This window comes from Anguilla rostrata, chromosome 5 (genome assembly GCF_018555375.3).
Source record: "Anguilla rostrata isolate EN2019 chromosome 5, ASM1855537v3, whole genome shotgun sequence".
In the NCBI taxonomy this organism is placed as follows: domain Eukaryota; kingdom Metazoa; phylum Chordata; class Actinopteri; order Anguilliformes; family Anguillidae; genus Anguilla; species Anguilla rostrata.
In genome coordinates, this window is record NC_057937.1 from 35604306 (window position 1) to 35630903 (window position 26598).

General features: G+C 40.1%; 2 protein-coding genes and 1 long non-coding RNA gene across 7 annotated transcripts in view; 1 reads left to right on the top strand and 2 right to left on the bottom strand.

Annotated features, from left to right (window-relative positions):
* Positions 1-3770, top strand: part of LOC135255161 (dual oxidase 1-like) — a 30081-nt gene extending 26311 nt beyond the window's left edge. Inside the window, exons 28-34 of the mRNA XM_064335964.1 lie at positions 533-660; positions 757-910; positions 1303-1535; positions 1825-1983; positions 2088-2243; positions 2744-2872; positions 3082-3770. Of these exons, the coding sequence (XP_064192034.1) occupies positions 533-660; positions 757-910; positions 1303-1535; positions 1825-1983; positions 2088-2243; positions 2744-2872; positions 3082-3204 (1082 nt within the window). The 3' untranslated portion in view covers positions 3205-3770. The remainder of the gene's footprint in view (positions 1-532; positions 661-756; positions 911-1302; positions 1536-1824; positions 1984-2087; positions 2244-2743; positions 2873-3081) is intronic.
* Positions 3771-4977: 1207 nt separating this feature from the next.
* On the bottom strand, positions 4978-17510 carry sord (sorbitol dehydrogenase). Of its 3 annotated transcripts, none has more exons than XM_064335967.1 (9): positions 17389-17510; positions 16570-16603; positions 14073-14237; positions 11852-12011; positions 11419-11537; positions 10736-10801; positions 10009-10187; positions 7194-7315; positions 4978-6492 (listed from the first exon to the last, which is right to left on the bottom strand). In XM_064335967.1, exons 3-9 carry the CDS (start codon positions 14221-14223, stop codon positions 6327-6329), a joined length of 963 nt encoding a protein of 320 aa, XP_064192037.1. In that variant the 5' UTR covers positions 14224-14237; positions 16570-16603; positions 17389-17510; the 3' UTR covers positions 4978-6326. The 3 variants fall into 3 exon arrangements, with proteins under 3 accessions (XP_064192037.1, XP_064192035.1, XP_064192036.1); XM_064335965.1 differs by lacking the exon at positions 17389-17510 and adding an exon at positions 17044-17280; XM_064335966.1 differs by lacking the exon at positions 17389-17510 and adding an exon at positions 17190-17277.
* Positions 17511-22336: 4826 nt separating this feature from the next.
* On the bottom strand, positions 22337-26254 carry LOC135255163 (uncharacterized). Of its 3 annotated transcripts, none has more exons than XR_010330100.1 (8): positions 26083-26254; positions 25479-25604; positions 25083-25164; positions 24634-24773; positions 24075-24136; positions 23239-23339; positions 22833-22921; positions 22337-22687 (listed from the first exon to the last, which is right to left on the bottom strand). It is a non-coding gene; the product is annotated as an uncharacterized LOC135255163 (long non-coding RNA). The 3 variants fall into 3 exon arrangements; XR_010330099.1 differs by having other exon boundaries at positions 25801-26254; XR_010330098.1 differs by having other exon boundaries at positions 25479-26250.
* Positions 26255-26598: the final 344 nt, after the last annotated feature.

Consider the following 26598-nt stretch of genomic DNA (forward strand, 5'->3'; position numbering starts at 1 on the left):
AGAAACCAAAAGACAGCACATTATTCCAAAAGAACCAGTGATGAAATGTAGAACACCAGACCTAGATGCAGGACTCAGATGCCCACTTCCAGCCGTAACAAAACTTCTTTTTTCCAAGTTTCCCAAACTGACTTAAGTCAAAAATGGCTAGAAAGCCGCTATGTTTTAACTAGTGACAAACAGGAAGGGGCAAGGGCATGGACACCCCCTCTGACACACACACAGGCAGACACACACATTCACACCTCAGATGTAACCCCCCCCCCCCGTTCCTGCTCTGTCTTATCTTCAGGTTATGCTGGCCGAGCACTTTGAACCTTCCTATGGCTGAGAACGGCCGAATAGTGAATTACATTCATCTGACAGTGAATTGAAGCAGTTACTTTCAAAGTTGACTTCAGTTGTGTGTTTTTGTGTGTATGCATAATTGCTTGTGTATGTGTGTGTTCATGTGTGTATGTATATGTGTACTTGTGTGTACATGTTTGTGTGTATGGGTGTGTTTGCGTGTGTGTGTGGGTGCACATTCCAGGCCTCACTGGTGTCCTGCTGCTCCTCATCCTGTCTCTCATGTACGTCTTCGCCTCGCGGTATTTTCGACACATCAGCTTCCGTGGATTCTGGGTCACACACTACCTCTACGTCCTCCTCTACATTATGGTCAGCATATCCACCCCTTCAAATAATGGCTTTCTGGGAAAGGCGTAGCTCTAACAAAACCAAGTAAATCTTCCTTCTCTTCTTTCACTTTTGCAGACTGTTATTCATGGAAGTTACGGCCTGATCCAGGAACCCAGGTTCCACATCTACCTCATTCCCCCCGCTATTCTCTTTCTGGTGGACAAGCTCATCAGTCTGAACAGGAAGAAGGTGGAAATCCCTGTGGTGAAAGCTGAGCTGCTTCCCTCCGGTACAATCTTTAAATAAAATACACACACTCTCACAGGTCATTACGGTTATCACTGTACCAACCGGAATACCTTTCTGGTCATGTCAGAAACCCCAGTGCAAATGGCAGGTTGACAAAAGCCAATAACTGTCTCCAAAGGCAATCAAAAGAATCAAGACTTGATACTGAAAGCTCTCTAATACCTACACTAAGGAAGCGATTGAACACACCTGGCTAATCAGAAACATCTGCAGAGCCATTATATATATAGTACCTTTCCAGGGCCCAATAGTGCTTATTGAGGTTAGGAAAAATGGCTAGCTCTTTAATGTCATTTAACAATGTAATTGTGAAGCAATTATTGAGAAGAGCAGCTGTGAATGTCTCATGGCTGTGGTCCTTCCCTCATGCAGGTGTGACGTGTTTGGAGTTTAAGCGACCTCAGGATTTCATGTATCGTTCGGGACAGTGGGTGCGCGTGGCGTGCCTGGAGTTGGGCACGGATGAGTATCACCCCTTCACGCTGACCTCCGCACCCCACGAGGAGAACCTCAGCCTGCATATTCGAGCAGTGGGGCCGTGGACCAGCAAGCTGAGGGAGTCATACACACCTGGGAGCCTTGAGCAGCAGGGGGCATACCCTAAAGTGAGTGAAAAGCTATTGCAGAGATGCTACAGTAAATAAGACTAATTTTACATGTCACTAAATACAGACGATGTTGGGTTGTGAGAATGAGAAATGAGAGGACAGTTGAAATGTAAGCATCTATCTTTATTATTAGTGTTAAGGAAGCCTCCCCTTCTGAAAAACAACCTTATATGCACCTCATACGTTAAATGATATTAGTGCCCCCATTTCAGATTGTCTGGATCTAAAGCCATCAGTTAATTCTTCCTCTGTGGTTGGCAGTGGACTAAACTTTTTTCTCCCACAGCTGTACTTGGATGGGCCCTTTGGGGAGGGGCACCAGGAATGGACTAATTTTGAGGTGTCCGTCTTAGTGGGTGGTGGAATTGGAGTCACTCCGTTCACCTCTATCTTGAAAGACCTGGTGTTCAAGTCTTCAGTCAAATTCAAGATCCAGTGCAAAAAGGTATAGATAGCTACAAACAGGGAAACAAATCTGTTAAATGACTGGGTGTAATAGGCTCGAGGTTGAGATGATGGTTGATACGTGTGTGTGTGTCCCTCCCCTAGGTATACTTCATTTGGGTTACTCGGACCCAGAAGCAGTTTGAATGGGTGTCTGACATCATCCGGGAGGTGGAGGAGATGGATGCCCAGGATCTGGTCTCTGTTCACATTTACATCACTCAGCTGGCTGAGAAGTTTGACCTGCGGACCACCATGCTGGTAAGCGTGGCCTATGGCAAAGTGGAAACTGGGTGGAGAACAAAGAGAAAGTGTAGCCTGAAAGTATCCCTGACAAGTACTCTAAGATAGAAGCTTGGATTCCATATTCAAACAACTTTACCTTCAACTGAAGAATAAATGTTTTTTTTAAATCAGTCTGGCAACTTAATTTTGATGACGAGAAGACATGACAGAAAAACTGTGAAGAGCAAATACTTTATTAAATTGTGAGTTAAGGGTTAACTCACAATTTTTGATTGAAATCGGGCCAGAGTAAATTAGGATAGCTAAATTTAAAGGGTAGCAGATTTTAAGTGGGGGAAGCACTTGGTTATCACTGTTCAGTACATACAGTCAAGGCACCATTGCATGTTTTTTTCTAATGTTTTTTTTTCATCTTTCCCATCATTAACATTTAACAATTAACATTTCCCATCATTAACATTATGGAAACAGGATTGTAAGGGTGATGATGATGGTGTCTGGCCTCTCTCCCACAGTATGTTTGTGAGCGTCATTTTCAGAAGGTATGGAACAAGAGCCTGTTCACTGGTTTGCGGTCCATCACCCATTTTGGACGGCCTCCTTTCCTCTCCTTTTTCAGCTCTCTGCAGGAAGTACATCCGGAAGTGAGCACTTTCATTTTTAGCTATTTATAGAAATGTCAGTTATTGGCCCAACATGTTGTATGTCACAAAGGATGTCTAGGTGACTAAATGCCCTAATTGCTAAGGTTGTTATGCACAAACAGAAAGCCCAAACAGCTACATGTTCTCTCTACATTTTAAACTCTCTGTAATCTTTAAGATGCTCTTCGTTTTTTTACTTGCTTCTTCAGGTGAACAAAATTGGGGTGTTCAGCTGTGGACCCCCAGGCTTGACCAAGAACGTGGAGAAGGCTTGTCAAAAGATGAACAAGAAAGACCAGGCCCACTTCATCCACCACTACGAGAATTTCTAGCTTATGTTTAGTTATATGCAACCAGCTTCGTACAATGGAGTAGTAACCTCTAATGAAAATGTCAGCCATGTAACTATAAAATATCTATGCCGTATTATATAATTTGTTTTCTTTTTTTCTTTTTTTTTTTACAAATGGTATAGTGCATTTCTATCTTGACTTACAGTAATGATGCATTGTTATAATACTGTATTACAAATATACTTTTTGTATAAAATATTATATTATAAATATTATTTTGGCCACTTTGTTGTGAATTTAAATGACCAGCTTCCCAGCATACTGTAACTCCAACAGAAGTTGAGGGTTCCTGTATGTCAAGCTAACACTGTAGATCATAAATGCGTGTTTTTATCCACACAATACACATATAATCATAAACAACACAAATGAGTGTTCAATAATTACAAATGTTACATGTAGTAATACTGTTGTTTTAAATTTCTAATCGGCAACTTTAAAAAAGCATTTCTAGCATTGTTATTGTTATGCTCGAGTCTCTTACAATTTTCACCATAACATGTAAAAACGATTTTATATAATAAATGTTTCATGAATAAATCTTATATGACTCTTTTATTCTTTAATTGATTCTCAGATCCTCACATGAAATATGAATGGCTCAGCATTTTATATCAAGGAGCATATTTCAGGATTTTTATCATGATTTGCTTTTGAAATCCGGCTTGTAACACCGCATTATGTAATAATCTGCCGCATTTTGTAAAAAACACCTTGAAATTTTGTAAAAATTATTACATATTGTCTTAGTCTAAATAGTCACATAAAAGCAGTAACAAGATCAGCTTTTTATCATATTTATCTTACAAATATAGCCAAACTCTGGGACGTCATGTCAAAAGCCGACCTGGAAAAACTCATTCACGCTTTTATTTCTCTCAGGGTTGACTACTGCAATGGTCTTTTGACAGGGTTCCCCACAAAGACCATAAAAGCTTCAGCTTATTCAAAATACAGCTGCTAGAGTTCCTACAGGGACCAAAAGGTCGGACCACATCACCCCAATTCTTGAATCACTACACTGGCTTCCTGGCAGCCACAGAATTGAATATAAGGCAATGCTGCTTGTTTATAAATCAGCACATGGAGTGAGACCACATACATTACAGACATGTTTAAGTACACTCCTGTCAGGCCTCTCAGGTCAAGTTGGAGTGGGCTGCTAGTAGTGCCCAATGCCAGGGCTAAACTTGGTGGAGCAACCTGTAGTCACTATGCTGCGCATCTCTGAAACAGGCTCCCTGTCGATTTTAAAAGTAACCTAATCCTCGAAACTTTTGAATCAGGACTCAAAACCACACTGTTCATGGTTGCTTTTAGTTGAGTTATTTGAGTTATTTAAGAAATGTTAAACTTATTTAAAATCTTGTTTTTATCTACACCACTATTTTTTTATTCATTGTTCTGATGAATATTTTAATCTTTGTAAAGCACCTTGAATTGCCACTGTGTATGAAAAATGTGTTATAAATAAAAGTGCTTGACTTGGAAGAGGGAGAATAAGCAGTGTTGGGCAAGCTACTTGGAAAGTGTAGTGAGCTAAGCTATCAGTTACTCTACATTAAATGAAGCATCACTACACTGACATTACCCCCCAGAGAAATGTAGCAAGCTAAGCTACAGCAACATGGCAAAAGTAGTTTACTACATCAAAGCTATTTCTTTTTTACATTGAACCAACTTCATTCCAAGTCAATGCTATCTCAGTGATCAATACAACTGTCAGTCAAACAGATAGGCAGACAAAAACTGTTCAGTTCAATTGTTTATTAAACTATAAGCTGTGCTCACTGCTCTCACTGCTCCAAAACCAATTTGGCAACAAAAACAAACAAAAAAAGTGCTCCACATAATAAAAAGCAAGAGTCGAGAGTGTGTGCATGTTCATCTATGTTTGTTTGTTTGTGTGTGCGTGTGCACACATGTATGCACGTGTGTGTGTCTCCTGTGTGTACCAGTACTGAGATGTTTGTGTCAGTATAACACTCAATGTCATGCAGTTTCTATGTTTCTATGAACCCTCAAGTACAGTTTCAATTAAGCTAAGGAATACAGTGACACTTGATGTAGTTTTGACAAATGAAAGATACTACTAATCTACTGAATTAATTGTATTTTTTTTTTAATTAATTTTGTTGTTATAATGATTTTTTATGAATAAAGACATCCATTTTGGTTGGTTATTACATACAGTAAGGCTGAAATTACAAAATGTGGCAGATTATTATAAAACGAGGGTGTTATTACATAATGAAGTAAAAATGTATTACATTTTGTCGAGTTATTACATAATGCGATGTTATTACATAATGCGTTGTTACACGCCTCACTTATACTGAATGGCAACAACCAAAGAATCAGACAACATGGAATGCATAAGCTATTATTCATTTATTTGTTAGGCTTTCTTTCTTAATGGGGCATGGTGAAACTAAGCAAATAAAGAATTACCAACCCATGCCCTAAAAGAAGTTTTCAACAAACTAGGCTATATAACAAATGAATGGTGCGTTGGCTTCTCATAGATAATCATAGAAAGGAAACTAAGCAAATAACCATCCCCACCTCTTTTTCTGAAAGAGTTTGCATATAATAGACCGTTTCCTGCTTGCCTGACCATAAGGAAGTCTTGGAAGGAGTCCAAAAGTCAGAAAAAGTCCCTGATTGAAGAGTGCCTACGTGAAAAAACATTGCCGGATTATGGCCTGCTTTCCTAGGAAACAAGTGCCCCCAAATACATTCAGTCACTGAAATGTCCCAATATTTCCAAGTAGAACACACATCTTAACTTAAATCCTGATTTGTTTATATATAAGAGCTTATTTGTTGTAATCAGGCGACTGCTGTTTTCCTGCTTACAGTATGCGGTTTAACTACTAAGGTGGCAGGTGACTCAGGTTTTTTGCAACGTCAAAGTTTGATTTCACATCTTCACCCCACAGCATGGCATGGTTCAATAAAACCTTTGGCTACTTTACGTAAGGAGTTTTTATGGATTTTTAAGGAGAGAGCTACAGTGGGGAAAATTTAAAGCTTGGAATTTCAAGTGTCACATCCAAAGGCCCTATGTATGCGGTAGGATGACCACTCTATGTTCTTGCTCACGGGTTCTGGTCATTTGGGTCACACTTGAGCATGACTTTGACCCCCAGGCCCTGGCGTGTGGTCTCGAAGGCCTGCACGGCCTCCTCCAGGGGGAATCGGTGCGTCACCAGGGGTTTCACATTGACCTGCTTGGAGGCCAACATGTCGATTGCCACTGGCCACCTGAAAGAGGGAAAGCACAGCAAATGAAGGCACGTCAGCAGACCCACATTATCACAAGCAGCAGTGCAGTATAATGGTTAGGTAACTGTGGTTGGAACTCAGAGGATGCTGATTCGACCCAGGGGAAGCCAAGCTGTACTTCAGATGCTTCTGTAAAATCCAGCAGTATACATGGATTTTATGTAAAGAATATAAACTGTGTGAGCCAGTCTGGAAAGCACATCTGTTAAGAGCATAAGAGCATCATTCTAGGAACACCACTGAAGACTGAAGTTGAAATGTAGCCTTACATTATAGGCACCATTTTTGTTTTCCCATGCAATGCTAATAGTTTGATATACACATTCATGCCATGTAAAAACCTGCTTGTGTGAGCTTTTGGGATGGTCAAGCTCTTAATGTGAAGCACAGAAAAGCCCAGGTGGTCAAACCAAGGTCCTGGAGAGCCACAGGGTTCTGTTCCCCAGGGCCGAGCAAGGTTATCCATTCTTGCTTTTGGAAAGCCACAACATGTAGGTATTTTTGTCGCTACTCTGCACATCATTCATAGAATAAGTCAGCTGATTACACAATAAATTTACACAAACAGTTCACTGATTTTAAGGTGAAAGGTCAGTCACTCTGAGGCTCTCTAAAGGGAGAGAATGAACATCGCTGGTCAAGTCTCCTGTGTGTGCGAGGCTGCTGCAGAGATTATTTACGTGTTGGAATAGCGGAAGACTCCTCTGATGTCCACTTCTCTGAGGGCAGCACTGAGGAGGGGAACGGTCACCATCTCAGAGCCCAACCCAACCAGAACCACCACACCACCACGTCGGGTCGCCTTGCAGACAGGGATTCAAGCAAGTGGCTTAATGTGGGTTAGTATTCATGCTTAAACATCTGGTGAATGATATAGCCATACATTCTGTAGTAAACATCTGCAATTTGATGTGGAGCCTAAACAAAATCAATTATACCTTTCAGCAGGTGCAAATTTTAGTTTCTTAAATAGTGCTAATTAGTGGGTCATTCAATCAGCAACACACTTTTTATAACATATGAGCAATTATTTTTTATTCTTCCTCCATTTTATCCCCAGTTTGGGAACTCCAATCATATGAAGCTGATAATGGACATAAGCACGCACTCCCCTCCAAAGCATGTGATGTCACCAGCTGCTTATTTTCACCCTGCAATCCACAAGCCACATTCAACATACATGAGTTGGAGGAAGAAACTGAATGTGCAGCATTAGCAAGTGCACTGTGGGTGCCTGATAAACTAGCTGGAGTCATTAGAGTGATGAGAAGGTGATCCCAACTGAACACACCCTAACCCTGGGCAATGCTACAGCCAGTCATCCTTTACCCTGTGGGGCTTCCGGCCACAGTTGGCATGGAGCGGTCAGGATTTGATAAAAGACGACGGAGCTTAGTAGTTATTTTTGACGGAATTTTACATACCATTTCAAAGGATGATATATCTCACAGACTTGTTTCAGCAGAGGCAGTATTTCCATGCAGTGAGCTCCATGATGTTTATGACAAAGACTTTTTTTTCTTGATCTGGCTTGGTACTCCACCATTTCAGATTTGTAATCAAATGATTTACATGTGGTTAATGTGCAGTGTTGGGACAAATGGCTTCACAGGTGTTTCTGATTAGTCAGGTGTGTTCAATTACTTCCTTAGCGCACATGTAAGAGAGCTTTCAGTATCTACTATTATACATTTTGTGGTTGCTTTTGGAGTCTGTTATTGCTGTTTGTCAACATGAGGACCAGAGTTGTACCAATGAAAGTCAAGGAAACTATTATGAAAGTCAGAGGTTATGTTTAAAATGTGCTGTAATTCCTATATGGTGAAATCAAAATGTATAAAAATACTTTTGAATAAAAGCTGAGAATGTATACTTTAATTACATGCTAATGATTCTTTTAAAAAAATATTTAAAATAATTTTTTTTTTTTTCAGATATATAATTGTGGAATACAGAGCCAAATGAAGAAGCAATATCTCTTTGTCCCAAAAATTATGGAGCTCACTGCATATATGGAAGAATTTTGCGACTGCAGTATTTCTGGGAATCATTTACAGCATCCACCTACAAAGCTGAACGTTTATCCACTTCAAAAATCAATAAAATTATTTTTTAAAGTCAAATGTGTGAAATGTGGATTTAGCTCCCATTTCCCAATCTTGAAAGCAACTTACAATACTTTACAGGACATACTATTGCCCCAGGTTATTAAAAAAATGTCAGCTGGCTTTTTATATAAACAGTGAAATTAGGGATAGAATGGAATAACATCATCTGTCAGTTGTGCCCAACTTAGGCCCTGGTTTTCACTATGGGGATGTACCCCAGAATCTGAAATTAGTCCTGCTGGTTCCAAAACTATGGCTGGGAATCCTGTGTTGTGCACATAGTGACTCCTATGGTGTGCCAGACTGCACCCTTCGGAACTGACAGGAGATTTTTCTGTCATAAAACACACTTACTAATGTGGTTCTATTCCAAAACGGGGAAGAGAAAAACATAACAGATATAAACTTCAGTTTTCAAAGCCAGAATTGTTTTCCTCTTTACTGCATAAACACTGTGTACGTACAAAATGATTGGCTTCAAAAAGAAAAACAGTGAAAGATAAACTGATTAAAAATATTAAGAACGCTGCATTTAAGTTTTAAGCTGAAAGATAAGTTAATACAAATATTCAAACTGTTTCCTCAACTAACAATGACTAACAATGACTAAAGTATAATCTGTTCCCGACATCTTGAAAGATAACATCAAAAAACTTCCAATGAACAAACATAATGGATTTCTTTATCAAAAACTTGCACCAGAATAGATTAAATATAAATTAAAACAAACTGAAGGAAAAGATTAATCCATTTTATGTCAATTTACTTCAAATGATTATTCTCAAACTTGCTCAATGTTTGCTCAGGTAATTCTCTTATATTGCTAAAAAGAGCAGTATCAAAAAAATTTCTAAAAGCTGACAAAGATTCTGCTGCCCAAAAGCTGACTCTGGGTGCTGGCATAGCACCACCCTGCCCTCTTGCTGAACCCTGAGGTCTGGGCTCGCTTACATAGACGGCAGTCTGGATACTGCTCTCTACTCCTGTGCATTCTATGGTAGCCTGGGGTCTGGGCTCACTTACATAGACGGCAGTCTGGATACTGCTCTCTACTCCTGTGCATTCTATGGTAGCCTGGGGTCTGGGCTCACTTACATAGACGGCAGTCTGGATACTGCTCTCCACTCCCGTGCATTCTATGGTAGCCTGGGGTCTGGGCTCACTTACATATAGATGGCAGTCTGAATACTGCTCTCCACTCCCAAGCATTCGATGGTAGCCTGGGGTCTGGGCTCACTTACATATAGATGGCAGTCTGAATACTGCTCTCCACTCCCAAGCATTTGATGGTAGCCTGGGGTCTGGGCTCACTTACATAGATGGCAGTCTGGATAATGCTCTCTACTCCCGTGCATTCTATGGTAGCCTGGGGTCTTGGCTCACTTACATAGATGGCAGTCTGGATACTGCTCTCTACTCCCGTGCATTCGATGGTAGCCTGGGGCTGGCGGCCCAGCTGCCCCTCCACCTTCTTGGCCAGCTCCTCTGGCGTGTCCCCCCTTTTCACCTGCAGGAGGAAGTCAGCACCCAGCTCCTTGGCCATTTCCAGACGCTCTGCTATCAGGTCTTTGCGAGGGGGAGAGAAAGGTTACTGTAACAAACCTGCCATAATGGCCAGAACAGAAAGGGTTCAGTCAAAGAGGAAGACTGCTGTGCAGATGACAGCCATGTTCTATAGTCTTTATAGTCCAATGTGCCTCAGAGGTCACATGTTCAAACCCCAGGTTCGACCCTGTGATTGCAGCCCTGAGAAAAGGAATTTAACCTAAATTGCTTCGGGTAATTGTTCAGCTTTATAAATGGACAGCATTTGTCTGGATACGGTCCCTGGTGAGCAAATAAATAATGTAAAATGATGTTAAAAAAACAGTAAAAATATGTGCTGTGTGTGTCAGTGTAATTAACTGTTCTCTGTGTATATACTGTTTGTACTGTATATTTCAAATGCTGAAATGAAGATTAAAGTTCCTTCTAGAAAATGAAGTTCTATTCTATTCTGTTCTATTGAATCTGTCCTTTGCTCAAGAATAGCTGTCTTCCGCTGTTATTGTGAAATTGGAAAACAACTGATTTCAAGATGAATGTAGCAGACGCCTATCAAATTCCTTCCTTACCACTGATTGCCACGTGTGACGCACCCATCGCTTTGGCAACCAGCAAGCAGACCAGCCCAATTGGTCCTGTGATGAAATTCAGAGGGAGGGATATTATAACAGTTAAATAAGGCCAACTATAAAACTATTAAACAAATGACAGTGGATGGCAGTAAAATGATATTACGACTTTCTTAATCTGTTCACTGCTCCCAATGAGGCATCCTGCAGAGGAAAGAACTATCCCAGGATTAAAAACCTAACCCCTCTTACTCATGGATCACTTCTTTAAAATTCTGATAAGGACAGACATGCTCTTAGGGGCAGAATTATTCTATCAGCGCTGCAGTGTTTTGTTGAACTGTGTTACTATGCGTGAATAGGTAGTGAGCAAGCTGATAGGATTCGCTGGAAATATTGCTATTTCAGGGGAAATAATATAGGAATACTGGAGATGATGCTTACCATAAGTCATGTTTGACATTCCGATAACAAGGCGGTGCCTTTTAAAATAACAATCTTTTAAAAAAACAAACATTCCAGCAAGTGACCTATACAGGATTTTCATGATCAGCAGTCTGTTGTGAATTTATCAGCCCTGGGTTGCCATAACATTAAGGCCTACTAACAGATCTGGTAGCAGCTCCATATTGACAGTGAACTATGCAAATGGCATGGCCGATGCCCTGGAAGTTGGGGTTTACCTGCACCACAGATCAGCACGGTGCTGCCCAGAGTCACCTGAGCCCTGCGGCAGGCGTAGATACCGACAGACAGGGGCTCAATCAGAGCCCCCTCCTCATAGGTCACGCTGTCAGGCAGCCTGTAATAAACAGACATTGGTTCATGCCACCGGCAAACGGGGAGACACCAGCAGTCACAGGAGTGGGCATGCACACAGGGCATGCACACACTAAATGTGCTAAACTCTGAAAAGCTGCCACTAATGTCAGTGAAACTATGTGGAACTAAAATAACATTGTCAAGTGGTCAGTGTTCAAGGTGGGTCATTCAAGTTCAAATCTAGTACAAGGGGCAAGACACTGTGCCTTTCTTACCCTTGACTATGGTGCTGGATGCATACTTTAAAATACATTTAACTAATCAAACCTCCACACAATTTGGCAGATCACTTACTTGTAACAGAAGTTGGCACTATGTTTGTAGTATCTAGAGAGGTTCCCGTCATCTGGAGGTGTTGCACAAAAGAAGATAGTGGGGGACAGGTTGTACCGCCCAGTTTTGAAAAACTCGTCCATCTCGCGAGGCACCCCAGGTTCGATCGCTACTCTGTCACCTACACAATTAAACACAGGAACATTTTTTTTAAAAAGCATTCATGATTCAACAGCAAACTTGTTTTCATTCTGTACCATTAATTCATATTTTTAACTTCCTTGGATATTGTCTGCCAAATAAAATGGAATCAGTTGGCCAAGACATTACATTTCAATGCAATATTCTTTTTTCACTATGATGCACAAATCCAACATTTTTATCGTAGAACTCTGCACTACTGTCCAAAGGTTTGGAGCAACAACCATTATAATCAGCAAACTTCAAAGAAGAACTTCAAATCTTTTGAAACTGGTAGAAATGCATATTCATATATTCCTGTACCTCCCTGAACATTTTCAGCAAAACATGTCACTGAGTAAAACTTACTGTCATGTGAAAGAAGAATTTGCTTTTCAAATTGTCAGCCATTTGAGGAATTATACTGAGTTTTAAAAATGGGTTGTATTTCAAATAAAATATGTGACCAAGGTCTGGTCATTAAAGCATGCCAATTGATAGGATTATTTTATAAATTAAAATAAAGCACTGACACACACATCTCGATTGTCCTGATCTCTTAAGATCTTTTCATCTATCATGAGCCGCGTTTCCACCGCAGGAACTATACCCCGGAACTAGGAACCTTTTGAGGAACTCGGTGCGTTTCCACCGCAGGAACTAGGGTCTAAATTTAGTTCTGGGGGCTTTGTTTTACCCCCCAAAACGTTCCTGCTCGGGGGTAGTACTTTCCGAAAGTACAGGAACCTTTTGGGTGGAGCTTGCAGCCCTGAACATTTCTGATTGGTCGAGTACTCGTAGCATTTGTGTTGTATTTATTTTCCGCCATTACCCGCCATGTTTGAAAATATGCAGCGGCAAACCAATTTATTTTCATAATAACTTCAAATCAAACTTGTATGTTATGCGGCGCAGTAGCCTACTTTTGGTTATAGCCTGTCAACGTCTTGGAATTATAACGTGTGCTCTTCTGTTCTTTTCTTGCTTTAGTATTCGTTTTATAAAATGCTAAGCATTCGTGCTGGGACAGCATATTACGTAGGCTACCAAAACATTCAAACGGATTAATTCGGTTGCTGAATATTTTCTTCCGGATTTTCTTTGTTAGCCCGTTGTAATTGACTCAAAACGTTTGATACAGTTATGTGAGGTATGCGGTAGTTCTGCATAATTAACATTGGTGATACAGTACACGCAAACTGGAAATCACCTTCCGCACTTTTTATCCGGGTAAATTAACAGGTTAATTCTAGTAATCTTCCCTTTAGCTTTTTCAGACTGCCGTAATTTTACTCAATTTTACTGCCATTTTTCAATTCCACGAAAAGACCAGGAAGACTATGGACTCATTTATGGTGCATGGTTCGCATCTGGAGGGCACACTTCGCTGCTCGGCTAGCAGTAACTTCGAAGGAAAGCAAACGGTGGCTGTACCACTACTAATTTACATTTTCACGCAAGTCCGAGTTTTCGTTCTATTCTTGTCATTTTGCAATTAGCCTTTATGGAATTGACGACGAGAAAGTAATAAAACAGCAAATTGTTTACGTGTGCATGTTTTCTGCTGTTAATGAATGTGTTTGAGAGGATATATGAAAATCAATAAATACAAAAGTAACCATATATAGTCATTGTTGGTAACCCGTTGTATATAAGTGGAATAAACCCCTCCGGGCTGTCCCGGTTATTAGAAAATAATGTAGGCTACTTCGGTAGTATGGGGTTACAGAAGAAATCATATGACAGATGGACCGACGACAACGTCAGTGGGCTAATTTGCCTAATCTTCGCGGTACTTTAGACCCCGGTGGAAACGCAGACAACCATTGGCTGAAGGAACCTTTTAGTTCCTGGTAAAGTAGTTCCTGGGACTGAAAGTTCCGGGTAATTTTGGTGGAAACGCGGCTATGGACTCTCTGATCAGGACCTCAAATAATTATCATGTATATTTAATGCACTACGTGATTTCTGCAGTAAAAATATCTATGGGATAAAGAAATAAGTCCGAGACAATGTCCAGCTGCATGTATGCTATAGGTGTATAGATTTACATAGTACTTGCCTGGCTGGAGGTGCTTGACCCCTGACCCCACTTTTATGACGCGTCCTGCGGCTTCGTGCCCCAGCACCATGGGCTTCTTAACCTCATAGCTACCAATGCGTCCGTGCTGCCAGTAGTGCACGTCTGAGCCGCAGATCCCAACAGAGTGCATCTGCACCAGCACCTCTGACAACACAGGGACAATAGGCACGTTACAGCGTTACGGTGGTCCCCAAACTGCGGGCTGGTACCCAGTGGCTGGGACCAACAGATAAACACAAATAAATAAAAGTCTTAGTGTTTATAAGACACTATAATACTGTATGCTTTACATTCTCACCAAGCTCAGGACCAGATGCATGCAAGTTACAGTGTACATGCAGCATAGCTCATGTCTTTATATATACAGTACACACACGCACATACACTCAAGCGGGATAGGACTTGGGCTCCGACAGTTTGAGAACCCCTGATATATTACACTCCAGTAGCAGCATAACAGATCGGTTACACTCATTACACACATAACATTTATGTTTAGGCATATGTGCATTCATCAGGTTCACAACTGACAGCAGACGTCAATAAATAACCTTATAACATTTAGTTAGATGTCATACAAGGTTCTACAGGGAAATAGCAAATTCTGTATTATTAAGAAGCCAATGGGTTAGAGGATGTGTATGTATGTGTTTGGGTTTAGCATGTGTATGGGTAGTAAATCAGAGGTCAGCATTAGATAAGCCAAGGTGGAGTTTAGAATTGTGTTTTCAATCTTCAGAGGTAGATGAGCAGTAAATGCTGCCCACTGTGTAGGAGAAGCCAATATTACCAAACCAAGAGAGATGATGTATGGGGAAAACATGAGGGGGTTGAGAACAGATTCCTGGAGGACTCCTGTTGTAAAGCAGTTGGACTTTGAGATTGAACCCTGCCTGTTTACCTGACAGGAGTAATCCGAAAAGTATGAGAACAATCATTTGTAGACATTGCCTGTAAGACCCATTTCAGTCAGACTTGATAGTAAACTGTATAGACAGCAGCAGAAAGGTCAAGCACGATCAAGGCAGATGACAGGGATGCTGCTTTTGCAGAAAGCTTCCATTACAGCAAGAACAGCATCACTGTTAAGTGGTTAGCTCTGAAGCCAGATTGACTGGGGTCAGTGAGGCTGTTCTGAGGTGGGTAATGTGTAAGCTGAATGGATCCAGCCTGTTCAAAGGTTTTAGATGGAAAATGGAGGAGGGATATGGGTCGATAGTTTTGAACTGCCGGTGAATCCAAGGTTGTTTTTTTGAGTAAGGGTGTTTTACTCAGGCTTGCTTGAAGTCAATGGGGACACGACCAGTGATCAGTGAACCACTGACCATGCTGACCATGGCAGAGATGAACGGCAGAAGTACAGGAGCAGAGGACCGTAGAAGGGGAGAGGGGATGGGGTCAAGGGAGCAAGTAGTCGTAGACACTTGATAGGAGCTGCAGGAGATGAGCTTTGGAGGCGGTTTAAAATCCTGAGACGCTAGGAAGATTGACAGCAGGAGCAGTGGGCAAGTGGCTATGGGAATGTGTTGGCATAGTGTAGCGGGTATCAGTTATTTTGGTTTCAATGTAGGAAGCAAAACCGTCAGCTGTAAGAGTGAAGGGAGGTGGAGGGGGAGGTGGGTTAGGAAGAGAGGAGAAAGCAGAAAATAGATCTTACAGGTTGTTTGTTTCAGACTTTAATTTTAACTCAAAATATAAAGCCATGAGACAGATAAGGAAAGCACAGAGTAGAGATGCTGGTAAGCAGGCAGGACAGAGGACAATGTTTTCACATTTTCTTTCTGTGGATCTCAGGTCTATACACATAGAACATCACAAACCCTTGGACAGGAAGAGGGTGGTTTTGCATATTGGGAGGCGGGAGGGCAGAGTGAATCAAGTGTGTCAGGAAGCACAGATAGCAAGGAGACAGTACCAACATTAGTAAGTAGTTGTGAGAAGATCTCTATGGGAGGTAGAGCAGATAACAGAGGTGGTCAAGGAGGGCTGTATCTGGTTGGGGATTCCATGCCAGCTACTGCTCTTAACCACTGTATGTAAATAGCTCATTCAGGATCTTACATTTTAGCTAAGTATTTTGATAACTTCATATTGGTCAGCTGATAACAGTTTTGCTGTCTCTTTGAAACACAGTGGCCCAATCTATGAGTGAACCAGCACTTGTATATAGCGCTAATTAGCTAATCAAGCCAGGAGCCCTGGCGGAAACAAAAAACTCTATCCCCCCAGAAATGGAATTGTGTCATATAATGTCACAGCTATGTCATATAAGCTGCAGTGTGAACGCAAGAGGCTGAGTCTTCAGCCAGAAAAATGACACAATCTATTTTATGGCACCCGGCAAGGGACTGAAGGGAAATGCCCTAGTGAATGCCCTTGTCCATAAATGCACATATTAGAAATTCAGTACACTGTTCCAAATACAGTATTTTATAGACAAACAACCATAAAAACAGTTACTTCATGTCCAACGTACCATTTGGACCTGGTTCAGGAACAGGGCGATGTTCCTGTAAAGGACCACAAAAAAATCAGTTGCAATACCTATTTCTACTGTAAAAGCAGGGATTGTGTGGCCTATGAACATACACAGAAGCCATTGACTTGTATCCTTCGGAAGGAGCTCAATAAAATAAAATAAAAACTCATTTTCAATGCATATCATAAGCACAGTGACTGATAAGGGAATATTCATAAAATATAAAGTAACAAATTCAGTAACAATGCGAACTGTCCAAATAACTTTCTTAGTTCGATACAGATCACTCCACAACATGTATAGCACTGCATTATTAAACCCATTTCCAATCAATGATACAGACAGCTTGCAAATGGTTCAATACATTCACGTTTCATCCATCAAGCTAACTAAAATACGTGTTGATGCTGGATTTGCTTTCCAAATAGGAGTCCGTGGAATAATGTCCTAGCAAAATTAACGGTACAGTACCAATCTGAGATCGCCAGGCGAATGCAGCACCACGGACAGATTCTCTTTATCCATGTCGAAAATCCGATTTAATCTGTGCTAAATTGGATTTATTAGGGGAGAACACTGCAGCAAGTCTCTCTTAGCTAGACAAGGGCTCAAAGTACCTTTTCTTGTTTTTAATGACAAAACTAGTAGAACTTGCGCAACCCAATGGTTAGCTAACTATCAAGCTAATGCATGTCAGGTCAGGAGTGTTTTAGTTTGGATTGTGATCATGTAAATTGCCAAGTAAATTACCTAGTAAGAGGACACTTCAACATGTTGTATTTGAAACGCGAGCAATTGATTTAAAAAATAACTTACAAGAAAGGTTGTCTGTCGAGAAAAGTTTTTTCAACTAAAAGTGTGAAATATATGCAGAAAATAAAACGAAAGCGGGAACAAGATAGATGATCTTGCTAACGCTCCGTGTTTACGTTGCACTTATAATAAAACATTCTCCTTTAATATAAATATTACGGTGGGTTATTAGAATCCACGACATTTATTGGTTACAAGAATGTTGCTCCCGCCTCCCGCCTTACTTCCGCATGTAGGTAGACCGCCCGCCTCGTCCAGTTGGCATGTTTCAACAGAACTAAATGGGTATATTTGGACGGATAAACCGGACTGTATTCTGGCGATGACTTCAATGTCAATATTACCATGCTGACCAAGTTTATTTAACACGAACTACAGTCAGCTACACATGATCCACCTCAATAGTTTTTATCGCTGTTATATTGGCTACAAAAGCAATTAGCTCCATTTCATAGTCCTGTTAAAGACCCGGAAGTTATGCCTCCTACCAAGGGGGGTTTCCATGGAAACCACTAAAAGTTGTCTTTACGAACAGAGGTTGGCAACTAAGTATATTGGCTAACTAACTGTAATTATAACATGGAAACAATGGACGTGGATGAATTGTTAACTGAATGTCAGTCTAAAGGATCTGACTGGTTAAATATTAGTAATAGAGAACTGGTTTTACTGCCTGTTGCCGTGTCAAAATTAACACATCTGAAAAGACTGCTTCTAAACGATAATCACCTCCTATTGCCACCAAGCGAGGTAAGAAAGGAGACCTGCAGCTGCAGCTAGACAGTCTGATGCAATTTTGAACAAATATTATAACGTTTGTTAAAGAATGAACCAATATATGAATTAGTTAGCCGATCCTTGATGTGGTATTTCCAGTCAAGATGATTCATTTGTAAACCCACCATTACTAATGTTACCTAAATGCAAGTACTCTTTGACATTAAAAGCAGCAATAACTGGAATTTTTGCCCCACAGACCAGAAGGTGGTTGAGGCACATCAACATCTGGTTGATTTGATTATGAAGACATAGTCACTTTGAATAGAGTACATTTCTAACACCCATCGCTGTTTACGGCGTTTTACCCGCATGAGCTGTAGCCATCGAAAACGTTTTTAAAATTCCAGTCTGAAAGCAGAAACCCTTACAGCACTATCTAACTCCAATTTATAGTCGCTTAGCTGTGGAGATGATTGACAGTTGTTCGATCATTCTCAAATGGCTAACGTTTTTAGGCCTAGTTGTTATTGCTGTTTTACAAATAAGGATTATTTCCATTTACAACTATATTTATTCTTAGTAAGCTTTAAAGAAGGAACCAAAGAGACAGCCAGTTTCTGTTTACATACACACTGGTGCTGACCCCAAACTTAAATCTCCATCATCATCATCCTAAATTGTTTTCCCTCTCCCTATTTTTGAGATTCTCCATCTAGAGAAGCTTGAGGAACTGGTGCTGGATGGCAACCAGTTGACTGTGCTTCCCAGTACTATTGGATCCTTGAAACATCTAACATTTCTGGGTGTGAACCGAAACCCCCTAACTTTCCTGCCGGAGGCCGTGGGAGACCTCGGTGAGCTGAGGGAACTCTGGGCCACTGCTTGTGGCCTCGTCTCTCTGCCCAGCTCCATTGGCAAACTCGGACAGCTCAGGAAACTTGGTGTACACGACAACAGCATTACAGCCGTTCCCTCTGAACTTGGACTCCTTTGCAAGCTTCAGTGGTTAAACCTCGCAGGCAATGATCTGCAAGACCTCCCAGAGGCCATAAATCAGCTGGAGGCATTGGTTTTCTTGAATTTGGACAGGAATTACTTTCAGCATGTGCCAAGACCATTATCAGGTCAGGAGTTTTCTTTATGTTTACACACCCTTTCCTCCTCATTGAATTTGTATGTATGTGATTATGTGAACTGATCACAAAGGTCAGGACTCGAGGAACAAGGAAACGCATTAATGTCAGACTTCTCACAATGCTGTCAATAAATGCTTGTGCTGATAATAAATGACTTTACGCTACGTGACATTTTCCCCGTTTTAAAAATGCGTCATACCATTATGTGGCCCAGTGACCAGTTTCATTCATTATGCAGATAAAATGAACATATAGTACAGGCCAACAGTATTAGGCCACCCGTATGTTTTTTGTTTTTTTTTAAACTTTAGGTAGAGAAGAATTCAGTTAATATACGCACACTTATTGAAAAACAAACCAAAGTATAATTTTGTTTTTGAATGTCTACCTACAAAAACAAAAAAAAAAGATTTTACTTACAAATTATCTAGACTTTCCTCGAAATAGCTTCCTGTGGCTTTCTGTACAATTAAACAAGTTATTGGAAGTCTATCCAATCATTTTGCATGGGGGGGGGGGGGATGGAAGAGAGGTGGTGGGGTAGTTAAATTGGCTTAAATTGTATCTACCTTAGGTTTTTTAAAAACCACAGTAGCCTTTGTGGTCCATTGTGGTTAGGTTATTGTGGCAAGGTTATTCCCTTCCAGAAATTGCAAAGAAGCTTAAGATTTCCAGGGTCAATGTTCAGTGCACATGCAGAGGGGTCCAGCTGATTGGCAGTAATGTTAACAGGAGAGGAGAAGACCTGGAAGATTAAGAGGCAATAGACAAATATCTTGTGGTGCCTGCCAAAAGAAACCGTTGTAAAATTGCACCACAACTACAGGAAGAACTCAATGCAGCTAGAGAGAACCAGTTCCCCTGACTACAGTGAAACGGGAACTATCATCTGCTAGTCTCAAAGGATGTGCATCTACCTTTTCCCTATCTTTTTGGTCCAGTGTTGATGGTGCTTGGCCCACTGTCAAAGGTACACATTGTTTTAGACCACATCTAAGCCTAACTCCTTCTTTGACCTAATTCTTGAAACTTTTGTGCCTATTTTACTTGCAGTACAGACTAAAAAAAACTCAAGGTAGATAAGATTTTACTAGTTTATTAGTTTAATTACCCCTCCACCTCCCTCCCATTTTGTAAAATGATTGGATAGACTTCCAATTATTAATTTAATTGTAATTAAAGCCAAAGGAGGCTATTTTGAGGAAAGTCTAAGAATAATTTCAAGTAAAATTAATCTTTTTGTGTTATAGGAAAAAACTGAAAAAAAGTTTGTACTTTAATTTGTTATTCAATAAATTTGAATATATTAACTGAATTCTTCTCTAACTAAAGCTTTTTTTTTTTTTAGAAAAACTACAGGTGGCCTAATACGTTTGGCCTGTACTATATGTCCAGATCTCTAATAAGAACCCGTTGGGGGTAGATTCAGTACACACAATGAAAACCATTTAGGGATTTTGTGGCCAACCACTCAATGAACAGCGTAGAAATACCCTCTTAAGCTTAACTGTAATGTACATAAAATTGTTTTTTGTTTTGTGTAGCTACTGCAATTAAATATTTTGAACAGTAGCCAGCCTATTGAAATCAGTTTTTGACCATGTTTTAGCTTTTAACCGGAAGGCCCCACTTCATTGCCATACTATTTGCAAACGTGCAACACAATGTGCACACACAGAGAACCTTTATTTTCCCTGACCCTGTGATATCAATAGTGCTGTCACAAGTGATATTCAAATTAATGTTCTGTCGTGCAGCAGATTCAGGAAAACATTGTGCATTTTATGATACACACACTAAATTTCACATACGGGTCAACAAGTGCCACAATCACAAATCATAAATGACGACAAATAAACCCATATTGAGTACTTTAAGATCAAATGTAAAATGTACATTTTAATAATTACATCAGTAGACATATGGGTTTTAAAGCTTCTTTATTAATATCGACGGCATGATGGAAATATCCAGTAAAAGTTATATCGGCTACATTTTAATGCATAATATTACTTCAAAAGTTGCAGTCTATTTTCTTGTAAAGATTTGAATTAGAATTTATTATTGTGCGCAGTTGTTCAATCACAAATTAACTTAATGTTTCTGTGACCTTTAACATTTCTCTAGGACATGTTTTAGAGAATATTTACAGGAAAATTTTATCACCAAGGTCAGTGGCTGTGCTTTTTGCCCAAAGGTTTATGTTCTGTTCTTAGGTAGGAAACTGCTGTTGTGGCTTTCAGCACAGTTCTAGTCCAAGTGTCAAAAGTACATATCCAGTGATGTACTGTAAACAAAAAAAATAGATGCGGAGTTATCATTCAAGATAACAGTGACTCAGACAGAAAGTGTCCCTTTTCAGTTGGGGTGGAATGACCCCAAATAACTAGGTTTCCATGTATGGATGTCTACTGTAGGTGCCAAATATCTTGACAGATTCAACATGTGCGGTGTACTGAATCAAATCTATGTTCCAGACATGGCCAGTCTTCATGTGCTGTCTATGAAGTCCAACCAAATCACGTCTCTGGCAGATGACATGATCCTTGGATTTAGTAGGATGACAAAACTTGACCTCAGAGAAAACCCATTTAGAGACAGGCCAGAACACTGGAAGGTAACAAAGAAATCTTGAGCCTTGCATTGGCATGTCAGCATCCCATTACGTTGATAGCTGCCTTTAGCCGCCCCTTTTTGTGCAGTAAATCTGAGATAAGCCTGGTGGATATATTCTCCATTATGGCAGATCAATGATGTAACTGGCCATTTCAGTGACATTTTCCTTAGTAATTAACACGTCTTTGTATTTATTTCTCTCCAGGGTTTGGATTTCATTTTGCTGGGGGATGTGAAAGAAGTAGAAGTCACAGATACTTTGCCTTCATAAAACTGTTTCATAAACAGCACAATCTAAGTTATATAATCCAAGCACCTACGTTCTATAACTATGAGACTGAAAGATGTAAAATGTACAACTGTAATAAGGTCTAATTGGTCTGGTATTCCGGTGAAACAAGCTTTTGATGACTGTAAGCCCATTATGTGCATCATGTTTAGAGAAGGAACATCTTGCAAATTAAATAAAAAGCTTTACAAGCCATGTCAAAACATTTTTATTGGAAAATGTGTTTTTCTCTATTTTGAAGTGCAGTACTTTACAATGTACTTTTTAAATAAAAAAAATGCCAGAAGGTTCACAGGAAAATATTACACAATCCTCTTTGTTTTCCAGTAGATGTACAGTTTTATCACACCCAAAGAGCATATACAGCCATTGCCTGTTTAAAGGCCCAGTTATCATTTCACATTCCTGAGGGCTCTTTCTTCATCTGATGTAATAGTATATTTTTCATTATGAGCTTTCAATACTAAGCAATCAGGGTGGCCTGGAAGGAAGTCGTGTAGTTCACCCGAATACCTTGTCAGTGCATCAATGAAAACATATCCTGTGAAGGAAAAAAACAATATAAATTGTAATATGTTACCTAATCATGTGGGTACGGAGAACATGTTAGCATATGTTTGCAAACGAAGTATGTTATGCTAACTTTATCACTCAGTTTTCATGAGTGTGAAAAATGTCTCCTTTACCTGTAACCATGTTATTGACGGGGTACTGCTGCACATTACAGCACGGAGAAGTTTCTCTCTGGGGTGTTGTCAATATGGCAGGTTCTTGGCTTACATGAAATAATTAAAATGTGTAAGTACACAACTGAAAAGCTGCTTGGTTATTTTAAATCACAGTAGTTGAAATGTAACAGCTATGGCTACTGTGCAGTCACACACATCCATAAACATGGCTAAATGATACACCCATAGGCCAATAAAAGATGTGATTTATATAGTTATAGCCATCACCAGAAACACACACAGAATGTTATTGCTCTAAATTGAGCGAATTGGGCCCCCTAGTGGTAAGAGGGCACCATGCATGAACTGGCCAAAAGTATCAATCGATCCAAAGGCTTATCTACAAAGTGCAATATCCACAAACCTTATCTTTGCACCTTCTCTGTTTCCACAATCATTTTGGGGCCTCAGTAAATCTTCTTTCAACACCATATTTTCCCTAATGTTTGCTCTGCTGCATGGAACCTTAAAAATACATTTTGTTTAAATATATGCAGTGCATACTAAGATGATTTCAATACTTTGTACATGTTATATATGAACTATGTTATATTAATATATGTTGCTAGATGTATATTAGGAAAATATATATATATACACTCACTGGCCACTTCATTAGATGACAGGAGTGGCACCCGGTGTGGTCTTCTACTGCTGTAGCCCATCTGCTTTGAGGTTCGAAGCGTTGTGCGTTCAGAAATGCTCTTCTGCATACCTCGGTTGTAACGAGTGGTTATTTGAGTTACTGTTGCCTTTCTATCAGCTCAAACCAGTCTGGCCATTCTCCTCTGACCTCTGCCATCAACAAGGCATTTTCGCCCAGAGAACTGCCGCTCACTGGATATTTTCTCTTTTTCTGACCGTTCTCTGTAAAGCCTAGAGATGGTTGTGCGTGAAAATCCCAGTAGATCAGCAGTTTCTGAAATACTCAAACCAGCCCTTCTGGCACCAACAACCATGCCACGTTCAAAGTCACTTAAATAAACTTTCTTCCCCATCCTGATGCTTGGTTTGAACTTCGGCAGATAGTCTTGACCATGTCTACATGCCTAAATGCATTGAGTTGCTGCCACGTGCTTGGCTGATTAGATATTTGCGTTAATGGGTGCAGTTTGCAGTTGAACAGGTGTACCTAATGAAGTGGCCGGTGAGTGTATATGTTCTTAGGAGTGACTAGAAAGTAAATGCAAAAAAATAGACCTTTACTTTCTTCTGACTGATCTCCTGCTCCCAAATGAAATGTCCAACAGCTGCTTTTACTTCTGAAAAGTGAAAAATGGTATTTGATTGCACTGCATTGTATTATGACTACACAACTGCTGTCATACAGTTTTAGCGCAATGAATTCTGAGTAAAATAGGAAGGTGAAATACACGAAAGTCTGAGAGAGAGAGAGACAGAGAGCGACAGAGGGAGGTCACAGAGAGAAAAATGAGTTTCAGTTCATTTGAAAATGTTTTGGTAGTCTCCCTGTGCATGCCTCTAGCTCTATAGGCTAATAGCCAGGTAGAAAAAATATCCCCTCAGCTTGACTGAACCACTGTATTTGGGGAAGGAACCTGCTCACCCAAAAAATAGTCGACAGATGGATTAAGTAATCATGGAGAGTAGGCGGAATTTCAAACCGGAGACTTGTGTTTCTCTAAACGCAGGCTTCTTTTCCTTGGCCAATGTCTCCGCTTGAAATGAGTCTTTTTAATTAATTAATTTTTACCTGATCAAATCTGGTAAGGTGTAAAAATCTTCTAATTGCCCTCACCTTTCTGAACGCAGGGTGGGGGGAGCACATAGTGACCGATGGACACAGACTCTGTGCTCTGGGTCTTTTCACAGGTAGAGAGGAACAAACTGTGGAAAACCGTCACCCTGTCCTCTGCATAGTCCACACTCTCAAATACCCTAAAAATATGTAACATTATATTTACCATACAAATAAACAGTGACGGCTAGAGTCTTCTTACAGTAATGAGTAAAAACATTATTTCTTGCCTCTGGATGGGCCACATCTTTCAAGCAATTTAAGTATGCATGAGCGTAACTTCAGGGTGTAAAGACATACTGCAGAGCAAGTTATTACAATTCTCCTCTATTATATCATATAGCTTGAAATAAGGTAAAATGACATAACCTAAGCAAATATGCATGCAGCAGCTAGGGTTATTGTACTACAACTGTGCACGTGCAGTTTTTAATGTCGCTCGACAGTACCGTTGTGTATCAGGACTGGATGCATCCTCACTGAATAGATAATCTGCTCTTTTCCAACTAACGATGGTTCCACCTTCTGACACTGAATCAAAAAGTAAACAAAAACAAACTTGTAGCAAATTTTACATTTATCACTGCTGCATTAAACACAAACATCCCGTTATATAAATTAACTGATCAACATTAGACTAGAATGGAACTGACCAAGATGAGTAGGCCTACGAATATGTCGAGAACGCGAAGAATTTGTATCTCTCAATAAATACAATTCACCAACTTTATCATAACGGCGCAATTATAAAGAAAGCAAAGTTAACGAGCGAGGAATCTACTCATGCACAAAAGTTTGATCTTGTTAGACTGCTTAACGTATAGCGGGTTATCACTAATACTTACCCCACAGATGACAAAGCTGCTCACTCACACTGTTTGAAAACCACGCCTTCTTATTAGTAAACATCCCCAGTTTGTTTCTTTTTTCTCTTTTCTAACGTGCTGAATAAGATAGCTAGTTCACAAGAACTGGCAACAGAAAGTTAGTAAGTTAATTAACAGTACACATTAGCCAACTGATCGTTGCTGTGGACGAAGTTTAGACCCTATTCGTCGATTCCGCAGCAGGTTACTCTGGTCATTAATACATAGAGCTAGCGAACTAACTAGCAAGACTGTAAAAATGCGTGTTAAAAGTGGGGATTTATGACACTATAAAGCATACCAATCTTTAAAGAATCTTGCCGAGTGGATATCTAACCAAGAAATATAAACAGCAAGAAACTAAAAACAAGAATAGTCAAGTTAATTATATGGATAAAAAATATGCATGGATATTAAAATTACAAGAACACTGCGTAGCTACAATTTCTACGGTAACGTTCCTAATTAATAGCGTTCGCTAATACAGAATTTCAAAACAGATAAACTGTGGCAGAGTAGGCCTTGCTCCACCAATTTCCCTAAACATGGACGCCAGCGCTACTACGTGTCAGTTGCTGACTACCAGTCCACGCGTGTGGTTCAGTTAGGACAGGTTGCCCATAGCCTTGGCGCGTGTTCCGTTTTAATGGCGGGATCGAAGGTCCAGATTACATTAGGCTACTTCACATTTTCCTTTAAAATGGTGTCTCCTCTCCTGTATTGGTAAATCTGCAATCAAACTACTATTGGTTTAGAGAGGGGGAATACTGCTTGTTCCGGTGGATTTGACGTAACAGTTACGATTTGGCAGTACACATTAGGAGTTAAAATTATGGAATAAAGAAAATTACATATAGAATATTTAACACTTTAACGGGTGCTCAGATTTGCAGAGCCTTAAAGTAAAATATAATTGTTTTCACAATTGTTATGTTACACTGCTTTACTCTATCATTTAGTTCACTTAAGTGAGTGAAGTTCTCCCTTTCACTTACAAATCTTTTTGTAGCCATGAATATAATTTGAAAAAATATATAGCCTAATATTGTAGCAATCATGCCTGTCCAGCCAGGTGACATTACAATTAAGCAATGAAGCC